The following is a 20,000-nucleotide window of genomic DNA, read 5'->3' as shown; positions in this document are numbered from 1 at the left end:
TTTTTATGAGTCATTGCTATCTAGTTTATCTACTTTTTAGGGTTGGGGTTATGTATCATTAATTATGAATGCACTTAACTACTGTTGGTTCTATAATAATGTTTTGCATATTCTTGCAGTAAACCTGCTAGAGATTTCCATTTATTTAATTCCAACCATATGATAGCCTGCTTGTAATGTAAATGTTGGCATCGTTAATAAAGTATCAGTACAGAATCATAATAAGCTCAACAATATAAAATACCTGTCTCACGTGTTTCTCACAACACTTCTTTGACAAAAACAAACATTTTCATGGAGTTTGTTGAAAGCCGCAGCTGGTGTGTGGGCGGTGTGTTTGTGCGTGCGTGAAATCAGGTTGTTGTAATTGTAACGGCTTGTAATGTTTTGGTGTTTTGTACACACAAACGAACAAGTGAAACACAAAGGCCAGTTAATCCATCCCATAGCTCCCAGCTACTGCGGCCTGGGCCACTGGCACGAGGAATGTTACCTCATTAAATCGGCTTTGAAGTTTTGCCGCTCTCTCGCTCTCCTTCTGAATATGTCTTTCTCATTCTCTCTCTCTTCATCCCAACGCCTCTCTCTGATTCTCTCTTGGTCTACCTTCTTATTTTTCTGCCTGTGTCCCTCAATGTTTCGCTGCCTCTACCTTTTTCGTTCTCTCCTACTTTCTTCCTCCTTCACTATCTTTCTCTCTCCCTTTGCCTCCTTTTCTCTCTCCCTGTCTCTCCCTCTCTCTCCCCATCTGACTCTCCCTCTGTCTCCCTGGTTATCTCCCTGGTTATCTCCCTCTCTGTCTCCCCACAGCTTAATCTTGGTGATTGGGAGAATGAGTGAATGTGTTAAAACCAGCTCGCTAACCTCTCTTCTCCTCTCAGCGAACATCACTGCAGACAGAGCAGAATCACAATCCTCTGTAAAACGTTTGTTCACATTGAGCAGAACATAGAATTCAATAATTCTCGTCTAGACAGGATCTCTTGCGGGAACAAAAGCACAAGGGATGAGGTGTCTATCTTCTATGGGCCTACTCTGATTCTGCAACTCAGCCCTTGTAAATATATTATTAACCCTGACTGCCACCATTACAGCTCCAGACAGGGCTCACCGTGGCTGTATGTGCAGCCATGGTGACATACAGCCAATCTGAACCTGTATGTGCGTCTGCACATCAAGCTGGGATCCCTCATGAACTGGTTTAATCGTGGCCCTTCAAACTGTCTGAGTCTTTGAATTTCTCTTGAGTAAAGGCCCTTCATATGGATTAGAATCCAGATTCTGACGAAGACTGGAAGCCATTCTAGAATCTCCATTAGAATGAAGAATGGAAACCATTTAGAATCCAGATTACAACGAAGAACAGACACCAGTTAGAATCCAGATAACAACAAAGAATATAAACCAGTTAGAATCCAGATAAGAGCGAAGGATATAAACCAGTTAGAATCCAGATAAGAGCGAAGGATATAAACCAGTTAGAATCCAGATTAGAACGAAGAATATAAACATTTTAGAATCCAGAATACAACGAAGAATAGAGAAAGTTAGAATCCAGATTAGAACTAAGAAGAGAAACCAGTTCGAATCCAGATTAGAAACCGGAGCAGAACCCACTTCTTCTGTCCCGTCTGGGTTCCCTGCGCGGCGCACGAGTAGTTCCCGATCTGGTTGCCAAAGCGGATCGCCATGGCGATGTCGCAGTCGTCCACGGCGACCACGGCCACCTTCTCGCCCGAGGGGCCGTGGGGGATGCCCAGCCGGCCGATGTTGGGCTGGAAGGGGGAGGAAAGGTCAAAGGTTAGATGTTAGCTTTCAGCTAGCGCTACGGCTAGGAGGGCAGAACAGATAGCCTCCAAGCTAACTGTGGGCGGACATGTTTGTGCTGAATGTTTTTGAGACTGCATCGTGGTGTTTTATATTCTTTGTGCGTTATTAAAGGATCCACAAGCACAATTTAGTATTCAAAAAGGTCAGGGTGGCAGGCGTGCGTGTTCTTTTTGTTGTGCATCTACAATTCAAAGACGTTGATGTTTAACCAACCTCAAGGGTCAACATCGCCCACTTTATGGAACTACAGCTAACCCCCGTCAAGGCCAGACACCGGCCCATATTAACAGCTAAGAAGATCTGACCTCTGAGCCGTACCTTTCAAGACAACTGATGGGTCTGATGTTAACGTAGAAAACCAGGCCACGGACCACAGCAAATGGTGGAAAGGAAAGCATACACTGGTTCTTACTGATTTGTTTAAATGTTATATGCTTAGAACCTGCTGAGGTATACCTGCTATATACCTGCTAGGCATATCATATATATATGATCTTACAATGTGTTCACACAAGATCCTGGCGGTTTAGACTGCAATACAGATAGAAATGAGGTTTGATGGCTTAACCATAACATAACACAAACATAGGTTGAATACGTTTAAAGTTTGCATGAATACAATGTTTAGATTGTAGGCATTCAGGTGTACAATTGCAGAGTGGAGAGTGAAAGAGAGAGTGAGGAGGTGGAAACAGAAAGAGAAACGGAGAGAAAAGGAATGTGCTGAACTTTTTCCTAAAGAGGATTAACATAATGGGAGGCTGGTGGATGAACACAAAGAACAAAGAGACAGAAATAGACAACATAAATAAAACAGTCCTACAGGAGAGAGAGAGAGAGAGCGAGAGAGCGAGACAGAGAGATAGCATGATTCTTTACACATGACACAAATAGACGCAGTGAAAGAGAGACAGACAGACAGACAAACATGCATGAATCGCAGGTCAACGACAGTACAATCAAACAGACGTACAGGAAGTGACCGACAGGAAGTAAGAGACAGGAAGTGACATGCGGGCACTACTGACACTCCCTTTTGCCATGCCCTGTTTCCACGGGCAACACCCCCCAAAAAACATGTTTTGGCCGTCAGCAAACGGCCCGATACAGACAACAACATGCTTCCATTAATACTCCCAATCCATGTTTTCCTTTGTGTTGATGTATTATGAGGCTCAACTCTGTGCTAAATCTCTCTCTCTCTCTCTCTCTCTCTCTCTCTCTCTCTCTCTCTCTCTCTCTCCTATTCCTTTCATTTCTTGGAAATTTCCTTTAAAAAACGGTTTAACAAAAGAGACAAAACGCCTTATTATAAATAATGACCAGATAAAGATCTAATTGCGATCAAATGACACGACTCCTCTTCCTGGTATTACATTTCAGACAAAGGAGAGGATGGGCAAAAGAAAAGTACACGGAGTGTTCTTGATGCAGTGCATCATGGGTAAAGACATAAAAACTGATCTCAATGCCCTTATGCTTTCAAAAGATTAAAGGGCCACGAAAAATGAAACCATTAGATCAAACGTCAGACAAATATGCATTTTTGCACACAAACAAAACAATTAATTTAACATATTTAAAAAACATACCATACGTATGTTTTTTATGTGTTTTTTATATGTTTTTTACATGTTTTTTTCTGTAAATACTCCAAACCTTTTTGTTCAAAGTAATCCCAGTTTATCCGAGCCATAATCCGAGCTCCATCATGTTTGGACTGTTAATCCCGAACAACAGAGTGCACGTGATCAAACAGCCGTTAAACCCAGAGCGTGCACGAGGGCCTCCTACGTGCAGGGTACAGGTAGGAGACCACACCTGTCCAGACAGGTACCGGAGAAACTCCTGTAAATCATGACCTCCCTCGTTTTAGCTCGAATCGAACACTGAGATGTTTATATTTGGGCTGACAGTTCTAGGAAGATGAACTTTCTCTCGGATGCTTTCATCAACATCAACCGAACATCCGTACACATCCCACTGCCGGTGTCCCTTCGTCGTGACGTCGAGGACTGTACCAAAAGGCACCTCGACGTCACACACAGTTAAAGCCTCCTCCAACCGGAGCAGAGCGGAACGCTCGCAAGTGCACACGATTTTGATCCTGCTTTCTCTAATGCACACCGGTCTGATTTCAATAACAGTTCTAGCATTGAATAGATTACTATGTTGAAGATCATATCAGACATATGACCACGTTTAAAACCCAAAACAATTATATTGGGTTCACGGCCCCGTTAACAAAGCGACTATTGAGGCTGAGTAATCTTAAGTGGAACCATTAGGATCAAGTTTGTGTCTCAAGTGAGCTGGTTCTTCAGACAGAGAGGTGAGAGAAGAGTAGGGAAGAGAGAGGGTGAGGGAGAGGAAGGAAGAGAGAAGGATAGAGAGCGGAAAGAGAGAATGATAGATTCAGCAGAGATAGATACATACACACATAGAAAGGTATATGATAGATCCATAGTTAGACACTGTAGATAGATATAGAAAGATTGATAGAGATAATAGCCATAGCCACCTTCCCACTTCTGGCCATCATTGTACACTGTATTGTATTGTATTGTATTGTATTGTATTGTATTGTATTGTATTGTATTGTAGTACTTAACTGTGTAGCAACTGCACTAGCTGCTATCATGGCTGTAACACGGGGAATTGATTGAACTAGCGATTGTGGTACTTGCACTTGGTTCTATGAACATCCTTTCTGTACCGACAGCGATATATTGATGCAATTCTTATGACAAATGTACTTATTGTAAGTCGCTTTGGATAAAAGCGTCTGCTAAATGCCCTAAATGTAAATGTAAAGATAAAGATAGAGATATACAGATAGAGAGATAGGAAGACAGAGAGAGATATATTCTAGATGGATGTATACATTGAGAGAGTGAAAGAGAGAGAGAGAGATACTGTAGTTAGATAGAGACAGTGACCCCAGCATTCCCATCAGTGTACTTATAGAGAGATTGATGGGGAAACTGATGAGAAGAACACAACGCAGGGGCGGTAAAATGCACCAAACTAAAGTATTGATAAGTTGATGTCCATGCAGTTAGTGTTTGGCAACAGTTGGCATGGAAACAATTCTTTAGTTGTACTCCAAAATGCCTCTTTATTGATTCCCTGTGGAGTAGTGGAATGTGTGTGTGTTTGTGTGTGTGTGTGTGTCTGTGTGTGTCTCATTGTGTGAGTCTGTGCGTGTGTGTCTCATTGTGTGAGTGTGTGTGTGTGTGTGTGTGTGTGTGTGTGTGTGTGTGTGTGTGTGTGTGTGTGTGTGTGTGTGTGTGTGTGTGTGTGTGTGTGTGTTGGGGGGACACACAGAGAGGGTTCGCCGCTCTCTGACCCCTCATTTTTATGGGGCCCCAGCAGTCTCCAGGGGCAACCGGCCTTCAGGAGTCATGGCGACGCACTTGATCCCAACGCTCAGCCCCAATGAAGACACACACACACACACACACACACACACACACACACACACACACACACACACACACACACACACACACACACACACACACACACACACACACACACACACAAAGACTCACCCATACACACACACAAACTAGTTAAGACCCAAGCCACCAACTGACACAATATCGGTTTGCTAACGCGGCTAGCTGAGAGTTTGTGTGCACTAACCCCTGATTGGTTGATACATAACGAGCTGGGTGGTGTTTGAGACAAGAACAAAATGAATCCCACTGGCCCGTCTGAAACGGTGTGTCAAGGCGGACAGACTTGTGTTGAGCGTGGAGGTGTAACTACAGTCAGCGTGCGGAGCTGCCTGCGGTGCATCACAGACACTCGCTCCCGGGATCTCGTTACGCTCATAACACTCAGAACACAGGAGGGTTCAAACATTAAGAGGCCCGTAAAACGAGAGGCTGACGACCCTGAGAGAGAGAGAGAGAGAGAGAGAGAGAGAGAGAGAGAGAGAGAGAGAGAGAGAGAGAGAGAGAGAGAGAGAGAAGGGGGGGGAGAGAGAGAGAGAGAGAGAGAGAGAGAGAGAGAGAGAGAGAGAGAGAGAGAGAGAGAGAGAGAGAGAGAGAGAGAGAAGGGGGGGGGAGAGAGAGAGAGAGAGAGAGAGAGAGAGAGAGAGAGAGAGAGAGAGAGAGAGAGAGAGAGAGAGAGAGAAGGGGGGGGAGAGAGAGAGAGAGAGAGAGAGAGAGAGAGAGAGAGAGAGAGAGAGAAGGGGGGGGGGGGAAGAGAGAGAGAGAGAGAGAAGGGGGAGAGAGAGAGAGAGAGAGAGAGAGAGAGAGAAGGGGGGGAGAGAGAGAGGAAATATGTGTGTGTGTGTGTGTGTGTGTGTGTGTGTGTGTGTGGCCGACCGCCTTGCTCAGGACTGAGTCAGTGTTATAGAAGGCTGGGGGTTCCTCCACGTCACCATGGTGACAGGTTACCATCGGTTACGATGCATATTAAAGGTCAGAATGTCCTCATGAAATAACAGTTGAACGTTTTGAACTGACACTATTTAAGTGGATACACAGATACCCTGAGAATACCTAAAAAGTAATGTCCAAGATGAGGAAAATAAACTCATCACAAAGTTAGCCAAGTGAGGTCCCCCCTTCACCGTAAGTCTTTGAGTGCCTAGAAAAGTGCTATATAAATTCAATAAATTAATTAATTAGTCTTCTGTGGGGATCATATTATCTTTGTGTATTTAGTGTGTGTGTGTGTGTGTGTGTGTGTGTGTGTGTGTGTGTGTGTGTGTGTGTGTGTGTGTGTGTGTGTGTGTGTGTGTGTGTGTGTTTGTGTCAGTATATGTGTGTGTGTATTTGAATTGTGTGCGTGAATGAGTGTGGCTGTCAGTATGTCTATATGTGTGTGTGTGTGTGTGTGTGTGTGTGCTTGAGTGAGTGGATGAGTGTCTCAGTATGTGTGTGGATGTGTGTGTGTACTTGGTATGTGTGAGTGAGTGAGTGAGGTAATAGAATCAGTCATTCTCTAGGTTTGGATGTCTCTGCCGCTGGTCGCTTCTTTCAAGTCCTCATGACCTCACCTCGCCCCTGGCCCTGTAAACCGAGCCTCATGGATCACACACACACACACACACACACACACACACACACACACACACCGCTCTTTCATAAATCTACGGTGTCTCCCGCAAGACATTGAAGTCTAGTGTTCAACACGATATGTTTACAAGCTACCTGGCCATCTGTCAGAGTAGCAGTCAAGGTGAACGTCAGATACAGCCTCACCATCCCAGACCAGACTAGACCAGATCTGCCCAGGCCAGATCAGATCAGATCAGAGTGGATGATAAAGACCAGATCGTACCAGACCAGATTAGACCAGCCCAGATCTGACTAGGCTAGGCTAGACTAAACCAGAGTAGACTAGACCAGATAACCTCAGACCAGCCCAGCCCAGACTAGACTAGACCAGACCAGACCAGACCAGAGAGTACGATCATGACCAGATCATAACAGACCAGATTAGACCAGCCCAGATCAGGCTGGACTAGACTATACAAGAGCAGATCCACCCAGGCCACACCAGACCATCATGATCAGATCGTACCAGTCCAGACCATCTTGCCCAAACCAGTCAGGCTGTGTACCCTGCAGACCCTGCAGTGATGGAGGTCTGAGGCAGCACCTCGATCTGCTCCCAGAACTGTCACTGCACCAGTGTGAACTCACCCATTTGGGTTTCAAATAAAGTGTATCAGGGCCTTAAAACGACAAAGAGGGGAGATAAACCCCTGCCTCGGGCTATATCTATTCTCTACCGCTCTCTCTTAATACCATTGGCACTCAGCCTTCAGAGATCTCTCTGGTTAATCAGTGTGTCTGTGTGTGTCTGTCTGTGTCTGTGTCTGTGTCTGTGTGTGTGTGTGTGTGTGTGTGTGTGTGTGTGTGTGTGTGTGTGTGTGTGTGTGTGTGTGGGGTCATGCTCTGTGGGGTGTGAGGAATGTGCAGTTCTAAAGGAACACACACCTTCTCACTAAGCAGGAACTTAGTAACAATAACTATCTCATAACACTTACAGTGTATTGAGATGTGTGTGTGTGTGTGTGTGTGTGTGTGTGTGTGTGTGTGTGTGTGTGTGTGTGTGTGTGTGTGTGTGTGTGTGTGTGTGTGTGTGTGTGTGTGTGTGGACAGATGGTGAGAGATGGACAGAGAGACAGATTAGTCTCTCTGTCAGATTAGTTTGTCATTTCTTTTGACTGATTCATCTTCAGTCTTATGATCACCAATCACATATCTGCTGTCTACTGTTCAACACAATATGGACTGTTATGGGAGCGTTTCTGCACAGACTGAAGGACTCATAAGCTGTTTATTCACCAACTTATTGATCGCATTGATCATACTGAACGTATTGATCGTATTGATCACATTAACACACACACACACACACACACACACACACACACACACACACACACACACACACACACACACACACACACACACACACACACACACACACATTGTAAGTAACGCCATTCTCCGAAGTCCAACACTTAAGGATGGTGATGGAACTCTTTAATCAATCACTTCGCATGAATAGAAATAAAATAAATACATAATTCACCTTTGCCAAGTCGGGCTGAGCCAAGACTTGGCTCATCCCCCCCCCCCCCCCCCCCTTCTGCTCCACGTCTATCGTAACCCACGGCAGCCAGGGAGGAACATCGGTGATTTGTGATAACAGTCCTATGTTGTTGTGGGTAATCCGCTCTGACAGCTCGGTGCGTCGCTGCCAGGAGCAACAAAAGCCCTGCCCTGTCTCTCTACCTACCTGGTGGCCTGCCTGCCTGCCTGTCTGCCTGCACGTGTACACGTCTACCTGCCTGGTGGCCTGCCTGTCTGCCTGTCTGCCTGCACGTGTACACGTCTACCTACCTGGTGGCCTGCCTGTCTGGCTGTCTGCCTGCACGTGTACACGTCTACCTGCCTGGTGGCCTGCCTGTCTCTCTGCCAGCTTACCGTCTGCCTGTCTGCCTGCTTACAGACAGAGACAGACAGACAGACAGATGGAAGGATTGAGGGATCGTTGTCTTTGTAATTTGGGTGACTGACGCCGTTTCCTTTCTACAAAGTGGAGTTTGGCCCCTCCACACGTCTAACAATTTGACCCCCAGGAACCAGAGGTACACAACACCGCTACACAACAACAACAACAACAACAACAACAACACAAAAACTATAGACACCGAACCAGAGCCAAATCTAGACTAGAAGATCACACACACACACCGCACCGAAACAGGAAACCAACAGGGCCGGGAGACCAGCGAAGACCTACACTGAGACAGCACCACCCACACTAGAAGACCCCAGCGCGCCGCCGCCAAGCTAACCACGTTAAAGAGCCACCACACGCCGTGAACAGACCGCAGGAAGGGCGCCCCCTGTGGCGGCACAAGGGACACTGCAGCTGAAGGGGGGAGACACGTGACATGTGGCATCACCGTGGCGTGACAACACCACCCGGGACTTGTGGCCAGTGTGGTTCTGTTTGATCTTTAGGGCGTGGTCACTCTTTAACGGTGAGCGGGGTGAAAACAGGGGAGGAGGGGGTCAGCTCTAGACTAGACTAGGGGTCAGAGGTCGGAGGTTACCTCCTTCTGATAGAGCTCCAGCCAGGCGCTATAGAGCGGGAGACGCAGGGCCCCTGTGGAGTCCAGCAGACTCCCCCCATCCTGGGGAGAAAAACACCAGGTTAGGGGCCAGGGACCGGGAACACAGGGGCGCGGTGTGTGTGTGTGTGTGTGTGTGAGTGTAGCGGGGGGGTCAGTGCATGTATGTGTGTGTCATTTTGGTGTGTGTTTATTCAAATGTATGTATCTTTGTGTGTCAGTCTGTGTGCGTATAGGTGTGTGCATGTGTGTGTGTGTATTTCTCTAAATGTGTGTATGATTGTGTTTCAGTGTGCGTGTGAGTATGTGTGTCTCAAAATGGGTGTATGTTTGTGTCTCAGTGTCTGTGTGTATGTGTTTGTGTGCTTCTCCAAATGTGTGTATGTTTGTGCCAGTGTGTTTCTCTAAACGTGTGTATGTGCAATGTGTATGAGTTAGGTGTGTGTGTGTGTGTGTGTGTGTGTGTGTGTGTGTGTGTGTGTGTGTGTGTCTGATTGCGTGCTCCTGCTATAACTCTCACATGCCCCGGTGAATGATGCCTCGACCCAAAATCGTTCCCAAGGAAAACATCCAAAAACTCCACTTCCTTCACACTTCCCACTTTAAAAAAAACACCTCTCTGCCTCTCTAACAATGGGCTCTGAGCCGCCCCACGCCAGCAAGACAGGCTCCACTGCAGGTCCTCTCCCAGCCCCACGCTCACTGTGGGAATGAGCAAAAAGGGCTCCAAACAGGGAGCTGAACCCCCCACTAACTCAGACCAAGAACTGATCGCCAAAGTAACGGCGCAAACAAACAAACTATAATAAAATAAATACACAAAGACGACAAGGAAGCTGCTGACGATTGTTTATGAATATGTAATTGTTACATGTGATAAGGACATTAATGACAGATAACACTTCATAAATGATCGTCTTGATTGCTGCTACATCTCCAACTAGGGGAGTGAAAAGGTAAGAGATAAAAAAGAAATGGTGAGAGGAAAAATAGAGCGATAGAGAGAGGGGGCCAGAGAGAGAGAGAGAGAGAGACAGAGAGACAGAGAGAGCGACATAGACAGAGAGAGAGAGAACGAGAGAGAGAGAGAGAGAGAGAGAGAGAGAGAGAGAGAGAGAGAGAGAGAGAGAGAGAGAGAGAGAGAGAGAGAGAGAGAGAGAGAGAGAGAGAGAGAGAGAGACAGAGCAACAACGAAATGTTGTTGAGCTGTGTGGTGATTAAAGGTATCTCCATCAGTCTAGGAATGCTGTCTCCTCTCTCAGCTGTCGATAGCACAGCCGCTATTAGCCGGCGCTATTAGCCTGTCTGTCGCTAGGCCTTCATAATGGAAGAGGTGCAACGCTGCAACACAGCATTAGCCCGCTGCTATAAATACACTGTAAACACGCAGGCATGCCTGCATCAACACAATCTCCCACGCACTTCAACCTTGGGCTCAAGAGGGATCAGGTAGGAATTCATTTAGAAGACTTTACACACAATTCCTGTGTTGGCTTGATTCACATTCTCTGTAACTTCAGTATACTTCAATCTAACTCTCTCTACTTCATTATAAACAAATTAGGTGTCCCAATGTCATTAATGCGTGTGGGATTAGTTTGATCGATGAGATTAGTGTTCTCTGATGTCATTAGGTCAGAAGGATGGGACTTCATTAGATCGGGAGGAGAGGGAGACGCTTCTTGAACGCAGGAAGAGTTTGACTGCGTTTCTTGTTCTCATAGCTAGACGGACGTACAATATGGACATAGCATCCATCATGACACCCTTTGGCTAACACACAACCTTTGATTCATCTCCAAGGAGTGTCACCATTCTTTGCAACAAGCAACTGAATAATCCATATTGGGGGTACTGGAATCGAGACCAGTCTGACTGGTCCCATTCCAGTACCCCCATTATGGATTATTCAGTAAAAAAATTAAAGATTTCAGGTTTATGAGTTTCGGGCCCGAAACTCATAAACCTGAAATCCTTATTTTTTTTAAAAATGTAACATAAATGTCAACCAGGAGCTCAAAATATATACAGAATCCTAGGATGAACCTCTGAGAACTGAACAAAGTTTAAATGTATCTTGCTAATGACCAGAACAAAATCCCATTTTCCTGGAGGGAGTGTTTCAGCCTCCGTCTCTCTGGAACCTCGAGGCCTTCAGAGGAGCTACATGCTACATGCTACATGCTAAATGCTAGTCCCCCTCCGCCTTGGCCTCACACGCAGAGCTGGCCACGGCGGCTGATTGGTTCCTGAGCTTGTGACGTCACAGTTCATAAAAATAAAAAAACAGAACTTCCATACCAGAAATATCATCATCCACTCAAACCTCCACTGTTAAATATGCACAATTACATCACAGACACATGGCTAAAAATGTGACCACGCACATATTGGCACCCACACACCAACACACTTCATGGTCCTCAATAAGTTCTCCCCTTGCAGTCGGAGAGGGGTCATCTCATGGTTAATCTAGAGGCATGTGTGACCAGCATTAAATCACCCTTCAATGCCAGCCTGAAACCTATGGAATGCCATAAGCCCCTGACGCTGTGTGTGTGTGTGTGTGTGTGTGTGTGTGTGTGTGTGTGTGTGTGTGTGTGTGTGTGTGTGTGTGTGTGTGTGTGTGTGTGTGTGTGCGCACATGCATGTAAAAGCCACACCAGTGCATGTGTCTAGATAGCAGACCAGACCATATGCTACATACTGCTCTTCCTCCACGCCCTTGATTGTGTGTGTGTATGTGTGTGTGTGTGTGTGTGTGTGTGTGTGCGTGTGTGTGTGTGTGTGTGTGTGTGTGTGTGTGCATGTGTGCATGTGTGTGTCTGTGTGTCTCTGTGAGTGTATGTGTGTGTGTGTCTTTGTGAGTGTGTGTGTGTGTGTGTATCTGTGTGTGTGTGTAAGTCGGTGATTGTGTGAGTGAGTGAGTGTGCGTGTGTGAGTTTGTAGTGTGTGGCCAAGTGTGTGCATTACAACCACCGAATCTCTCGTGGTTCAAACCTTATAACGACTAAACAAACAAGACAAAAGCAGAAGGTCTCAGATACCCAAACAGGCGAAGGATCAACCGCCACATGCTCTCGCACACCGAAGATTAATGTCTCGTTTCCATGGCTAAAGTCCAAACAAAACATCAAAAAAGACGAACAAAAAGCTCTACTTTTATTCTCGTTCTTTTACAAGGGCAAAATAATACCTTTTTCTGGGATGAAAGAGAGAGAGCCGGGACAGGAACAATGTGCTCTGGCATCAACAGCATTGTTGCTGACATGGTTAACCTTGTCGTAAGATAAGCTAGTCAAGACAGCGACATGTAGCCTCCAAACCACAAACAATACAAACGCTAGCCTCCAGCTAGCATTAGCGGTAGCGCCCGGCCCAACTGATCCATCATCTGCTTTGAAGAACCTCACCGCTATGGCCATACATCCCCGGCTAACGCAAGCCAACCGCTACATTCCTGTGAAATGCGATGAGGTTGCGCATTGTTTCTAGTTTTGTCGGACAAGCTAGAGGTGTCCGAGACGCGCGGCCTGTGAAAGAGGACACTGGATGACTCTAGACCGGGCTCATGGTGATCCTTTACGGCTCACAGAACAAAAGAAGAAGAGCCAAGGAAGACAGGGAGCGCCAGGGGTCTTTTGTTAAGAGCCATGTAACAGGGTGCTAACCTTGCCGCCGCGAGGCACATGCCTTCAGCGTATTATCTTTCCCGCGACACCACCGGCGAGATAGCTATGATGCAAAGCTAGCTGAGCTCTTTGTGTGTGGAGAAAGAGAAAGGGATTTTACTGGCTGGTCTCAAAGTGTTTTTCCACTATCATAATAATGTTACTTAGGAAGGGGTTTAGTTGTCATTTTAGAAAGAATGTTTTTCTTGCTCTATACTTTAAGTTAGTATTTTTTGTATATTATTTAAAAAAACACATGATAAATGTTTGAATTAGCTATAAATGTACAGCTAAATCATTCAAGAAAGTCATGCATTACACAAACAAACTGTTGTATCTACACTAACTGTTAGTTAAATGAACAATAGCCACCGAACTACACAAGTATAGCTGTACGGCAAGGTACTGTAGTACAGAAATAATGCTTCACCAGACAATCGATTGTACGGTTGAATTCCCCTCGCACCGTTGAGCACAACGACACAGACCAACGCACAACGATACGATACACACGTCAGCTCGAATAGCGGTTCGTCAACCCTATCTTACGAGAACGATGTCCGCAGGCCATGGAAGTCTCCCTGAAATGAACACCCGCGATTGACAAGAGAATAATCCCTGCTAATATAAGATTACCTATGAAGATGATATTCAATCGCTGTTATGAAATCACGCCTGTCTGTTTCTCCAGATCGGTGTTGGTAAAATGTCAAGAAAACACCACCGTGGGAAACACTTCTCCGGATCAATTCAACCCTGAACGAATCCCGGCTTAATCCATCATCTTGTTCAAATACACTTTTGTTTTTTATAACTACTACAGTTATGAGTTGTTATTAAACCAGCATTGTTGGCCCATTTCCCAGCAGAACATTGAGGCTAGAAAAACACACATGACAATTAATCTTCTAGGGGCGGCATTTGTCTCAGGAGGTAGAGCAGGTTGGCTGGTAACTGGAAGGTTGCTAGTTTGATCCCCGGCTCCTCCTGAGCTGAGTGTCGAGGTGTGCCTGAGCAAGATGCCTCACCCTAGCTGCTCCCAACGAGCTGGCTGTCGCCTTGCGTGGCTGACTCCGCCGTCGGTTTGTGTATATGTGCAAGAGTAAGTGAATGTGTGGCGATACGGTAGTTGCCACTGGTAAGAAAAGCGCTGAATAAATGCTGTCTGTTTACCATTCGGTTGGTGTTGAACTATTGACCAGGGTTGCAAAGGTCAGACCTGGAACTTCCTCGGCTACAACAGACACACAGCTATCTTACTTTAAAGACAGGGCTAACGTTATCCACAATAAGATGAAGGACCGAGCAGCAGGGCTATCTTCTTCAGTCAAACCAGAGACCTAAGCTCTAGATCTTGATGAATTGCTCTTGGTTGCTCATCTGCAAAGCCTCAACGAAAACCACGGTCAAAGTCTTTGAAGGGGCACGATGCAGCATTTTCTGCCAGCAATAAATAACCTAAAATGTAGGTAGAAAATAGGTTATCACGATTAAATAGGACTAAAACCAATAAATATTAATAAATATGCCCAGTGCACATTTTTTCTCGTTACCCTTTAGTGAAGTAAATCTAAACGTTAATGTTAGCCGGAAAACTAATTAGGCATAAGTTTGACTCAAAGGTTAGCCTGCTTGTGTACGGGTAAACTGAGATGTGTATGAGGATTCAAACTCTGTGACCTCACTGTGTTTATGGCTGCGCTAGCTAATGTTACACGGTGCTGCCTCAGTACAACAGGTGCTGAAGCTGAGTAGCATACTTATGGTAATGCAGGGAACTTTTCAAAGCGTAGACAATGATCAGCTTATGGCGGAAGCAAAGACAGCCACAGGCAAAGTAATACGGGTTTAGTTCAATTTTGAACAGTCTTAAATGTAAGACGACAGGAGCTAACAGTGAGCCAACAGCTGTGTGCAGCTGCGTAATCCATTTGTATGAGCTTTAATGCCTTCATGTACACAAAGTGGTTGGAAGTAGAAAGGCATTTTGGAACAAGTAGCATAGGCCTGCACTTGGGAACCAAACCTGCGTCGCCACAAGGCTACGAGCTAAAAGGTGTATTGCCCTGGTTAGCGCAGTAGCGGGTTGGGCCACCAAACAGCCCGAGTGACTTTTGGCAAAGGTTTTGTTGCAAATTCATTACTTACATGAGGTTCACAATAAACAACTAGCTGTTGGTAGTTGTAATGCCTTGTTTTATTTGTGAGTCAGGTTTTATATTCTAATGATATACCCAAATGTTAAGTTTGTCGTTTTATCTTGACTAAAGTGAAAGCACCTTGAAGTAAGATTACAGTAATTGTAATGCATAGGTTTCAGTATTTCAGATCATCAAGTCAATAGACTTATCAGCGCTAATTCATTCTTCAAAGAAGGCATTTTGATTTTATTAATATTGGACAGCGTCCAAAATGCCCGCCCTGCCAACTAAAGTATACAACAACACTGAATCAGCACAGCTACAAAAACACACACATAACGCAAGCCAGCCCCACTACAGTACACGGCAACACTGATTTAGCAAAGCATATGCCACACAACCCACACAAAATGGCGAACAGCACAAGGAGCTGAACCATTCTGGAGTGGTTTCATCTCCGGTTCCGTTCCGGGTCTGTTTAGGTACTGATTGCTTTCTGATTGGTTGGAAGTGCTTCTGGGTGCATTCTAATTGGCTCTTACCTTGTTGTAGTAATGGAGCTGGACAGAATGCCATTGGCCATCGCTGACTCCACCGTGAAGGAAGGGAGACACCGTGGTCTTCGTCTCTCCTGTAGGAAGAGAGTGATGGAGAGAGAGAGAGAGAGAGAGAGAGAGAGAGAGAGAGAGAGAGAGAGAGAGAGAGAGAGAGAGAGAGAGAGAGAGAGAGAGAGAGAGAGAGAGAGAGAGAGAGAGAGAGGGAGAGAGAGAGAGAGAGAGAGAGAGAGAGAGAGAGAGAGAGAGAGAGAAATGGAAAGGATTGGTAGAACGTAGAGGGAGAAAAAGATAAAAGGTTTTTAGGAAATCTGTCTCTCTCATGTTTACACATCAACACACGCGCACGCACACACACACACGCACACACCACAGCATATTCATACATCACATCATTGTGTAAACCAGTTTAAACACTCTCTCTCACTTAGAGACTTAGAGAGAGACACCCAAACACACACACACACACACACACATACACACACAACACACAACACATTGCACACCAAACACACACACACACACACGCCCCCGACCGCAGCACCCGTCCCCGGGCTGGGTGTGTGAGCCGAGGCGAGGTTGTGACAGTATGAAGCATGGCTCAGATGTTTGCAGAAGCACGAGGGATTTACGGTGTTAGCTCAAGGCAGGACCCGCCCTGCAGCGGCCCACGGACTGCAGAGCGCGGCCCCGTGTCGGACTCCTGAGTCTGAACCGACCTGAGAAGTCGCCGCGGGACCCCCGACCCTCGGCTGTGTGATGGACGAGTTCAGGCGCGTTTTTTGCATATCGTGTGCCTGTGTGTGACGGATCCTCTGGACGTTATGAAGATCGACGGCCACGCTGACACTGAGGAACGTTTGCTGAGGACGTCAGATGCAGAAACGCGAAGCTCTGGTGTAGCGCTTCGTGTTTCTGCATCTGAAATCAGCCAGGTATTAGGTTATTAGGTATAACCTAATAATTAGTAGTAACCTAATAACCCGGAAGCACCTTCCAGTTGACCCAGCTACGTATTAATGATCGCTAGGCTTCAGGTGGAGGAAGGAACCTGACAGGTGGATGACCTTCTAATGTAAACAACAACGCAGCAAGGGAACAAGCCACTATTCATTGATACAAGAAAAGACCCAACCTGTTTTCACACGCACACGCACATACACACCCCTATACACATGCACAAACACACACACACACACCCCATACACATGCCCACGCACACACACATACACACCCCTATACACATGCACAAACACACACACACACACACCCCCCATACACATGCACACGCACACACACACCCCTATACACATGCACACGCACACAAACTTGCACCCACCTGTGCATGCACATGCAGACATATAAACACGCCGGTACACACACAGATTTGACTGTGACAGAATAATGTTGTGACGATGCATGGTAGCAGTCAGGGTGTTTGACCTCCGGCCAAACGGTTCTGGGTTCGATTCCATATCCGTCCCCATCCCTGAGCAGGATGCCCGGGCCCCGCCCACAGTGACCATGTATGGGTCTCACCTCCAGAGAAGGTGAGCTGGATCTGCTCGTTGACGATCTCCACGGCGATGAAGTCGTGCTTCTCGTTGAACCTTCCGTTGTAGAGCAGCAGAGCGTTCCGCTCTCTGGTCGCAAACCTGCAGAAAAATCACTCACAGTTAGCTAGCTTACCAACTCGGCTAACAGTCCAATAGAAACATAGTAAGTTAGCTGACACAACGTTAGCTAGCTTACTCACAGTTAACTAACTCAGCTAACAGCCTAATAGAAACATAGCTTAGTTAGCCATCTGACATGCAGCTAACATATGCAGTTAATTAACTCAGTTAACTAATGCAAACAAAACATTCTCATGATTACAACTTTAACATCACTTCAGGCTACAACATTTTTTAGTGTAGATTGTATTCGGGAAATGATAAGCTAGCTAGCCAACAATTGCAAGGACCATTTCCAATTGACTGAAATATGTGACGGGTGAAGTTACTTGCTGTGTTCCTATTTCAGCCAATCAGAGACAGCTAATGTAACACCCCATTTCACTAGGGCTGGTGAAACGTTATGGAATGGTTTAATTTGGTGTTGACAATCATGTACATGGTTTCTTTCTATCTTTGGAAACTAAGAATGTGCCCAAAGACAACGGATGTAGAGAAGTTTAACGTGATAAATGTATGCAAAGAATAAACAAATGCCTGGATGTGTGTCTTTGATATATGTGTGTTGTTAATACGTGTGAGAGTTATGTGTGATGTTCAGAGTTAGTGGGCCTACACTCCCAGACCTGTACCTCATAAAACACGCAGAGAACAGAGGAATGTGAGGGTGGTAGAGAAAGGAGAAGGGGAAGAACAAGGGAAGAAAGATGAACTGTTAAAGAACAAAACATGACCAACGTTTAGGATATAAACTTTTTTTTTTCTCCGTTATTTATATTTTTTAAGTATTCCCCAACTTCTGTCCAAATCAAACACGGCAAATACAGTCTCTGCGTGTGTTTGTCGGTGTGTGTGTTTGTCGTGTCTGTACGTCTGTGTGTGTGTGTGTCGGTATGTGTGTATGTGTGCATGCGGTGTGTGAGAGAGAGTTAACTGAGGATTAAAGGGCTCTCGGGGTCTTGAGGAAGTTTCGAACAGGATGTCGTCAGGAAACAAGCGTAAGACCGGCAGCCAGCCAGGAAGTCCATCTACTGCCCCAAGTGTGTGTCTGTGTGTGTGTGTGTGTGTGTGTGTGTTTGTGTGTCTGTGTGTGTGTGTCTGTGCGTGTGTATGTGTGCTTGTGTGTGTGTGTTTGCATGGTATGTTTGTTTGTGTGTGCGTACGTATGGCGTTTTATGAGTGTGTGCGTATGTTTGTGTGAGTAGGTATGTTTGTGGATATGTGCGTGTGTTGTCGGAGCGTAGGGTAAACATCCAGTGAGTGAGGGTCTGTGCGTGTTCAGAGTCGAGGTGTGTGATTGCGGGATGGGGGTGGGGGGGGTGGGAGGGGGGAGACTAGGTGAGGTCACAGGAGTCACTCTGCAGATTCCATTCCGAGCGGCAGGACAGGAAGTAAGGAGAGCAGGACAGGAAGTGATAAGCGCTCTTCATCACAAGGTACTTCCTGTTTTCAGTGAGAAGCAGAACTCACACCCGATCAGTGGAATGATGCTAATGAGAGATGAACGTTGTGTGTGTGTGTGTGTGTGTGTGTGTGTGTGTGTGTGTGTGTGTGTGTGTCTGTGTCTGTGTGTGTGTGTGTGTGTGTACTTTTTCACTTTTCATGTGTGGCTGTGTCTATAAATTCCTATAAAGTTTGCGAGTTTGTTTGTCGTCATCATGCATGTGTAACCAAACGTATGCATGTGTTGTCGGGTGCGTGTGCGTCTGTACGTGTGTGTGTGTGTATGTCTTTCCGTGTGCGTGTGCGTACATGTGTTTATGAGCCAGGCGGGAAGCGGGGAAGACAATGGGAACGTGCGCACGCCCGGACTCGCCCGGCGAGCAGCGCCCGGCTCCCAGCCTCTCGCTGTTTGTTCCCCTCGCTCCTCGCTAACGACAGCTCCCGGGACGCAGGGGAGCACCGTCGCACCCAAGTGTGTGTGTGTGTGTGTGTAAGAGTGTGTGAGGGAATCTGTGTGTTAGTGTGTGTTAGAGTGTGTGACTGAGTGTGTGAATGAGTGTGTGCTTTTGAGTGTCTGCCTGAGTGTGTGCGTGAGTGTGTGTGCGTGTCTGAGTGTGTGTGTGTGTGTGTTTGTCATTGTGTGTGTGTGTGTGCGTGCAGGCGAAACGCCGGTGCGATCGCGGGTGATCAGAACAATCGCTACGCATAAGCTACCTCCCTCAGTCTTTGTAAATCTCCTTGAAACAGTGTTTATTACTGTATACCTTCTAAATCAGATAATCCACGGACAAATACCGCAAACTAGAGTCAGGAATCAAACCTGCGGCCCCTTCAGTCAGTGTTCTCTACGATGTCAGCGTCACCTGCCCTCTACCGTTATTTCCGTTATCATTTTATTGTTACTATATTGAGTCTGACAGGCACTCCCTCTTCTGTCCTGGCCTCTCTGTAAGGAGGAACACCTCGGAGTGGACCTTCTCAAGGGTTCTCCCTCTCGGCTGAGTTCTGGAAGGTTCCCTTGACCTCTCCGGGGTTCAGTCTAACGGTCGTAAAGCGTGGCTCTGTGAAGCTCTCTG

At 46.2% G+C, this 20,000-nt stretch overlaps 1 protein-coding gene across 1 annotated transcript in view; it reads right to left on the bottom strand.

Annotated features, from left to right (window-relative positions):
• celsr1a (cadherin EGF LAG seven-pass G-type receptor 1a) overlaps positions 1-20,000 on the bottom strand; it is a 91,332-nt gene that overhangs the window by 32,422 nt on the left and 38,910 nt on the right. The window contains exons 5-8 of the mRNA XM_056578433.1: positions 17,345-17,460; positions 15,794-15,882; positions 9,422-9,502; positions 1,618-1,775 (exon numbers count right to left, since the gene is read on the bottom strand). Coding sequence (XP_056434408.1) covers positions 1,618-1,775; positions 9,422-9,502; positions 15,794-15,882; positions 17,345-17,460 — 444 coding nt within the window. The remainder of the gene's footprint in view (positions 1-1,617; positions 1,776-9,421; positions 9,503-15,793; positions 15,883-17,344; positions 17,461-20,000) is intronic.

The sequence above is a fragment of the Gadus chalcogrammus genome, chromosome 19, assembly GCF_026213295.1.
Source record: "Gadus chalcogrammus isolate NIFS_2021 chromosome 19, NIFS_Gcha_1.0, whole genome shotgun sequence".
In the NCBI taxonomy this organism is placed as follows: Eukaryota; Metazoa; Chordata; class Actinopteri; order Gadiformes; family Gadidae; genus Gadus; species Gadus chalcogrammus.
Note: the sequence above shows the minus strand (reverse complement) of the source record. Positions and strands in the feature narration are given on the sequence as shown.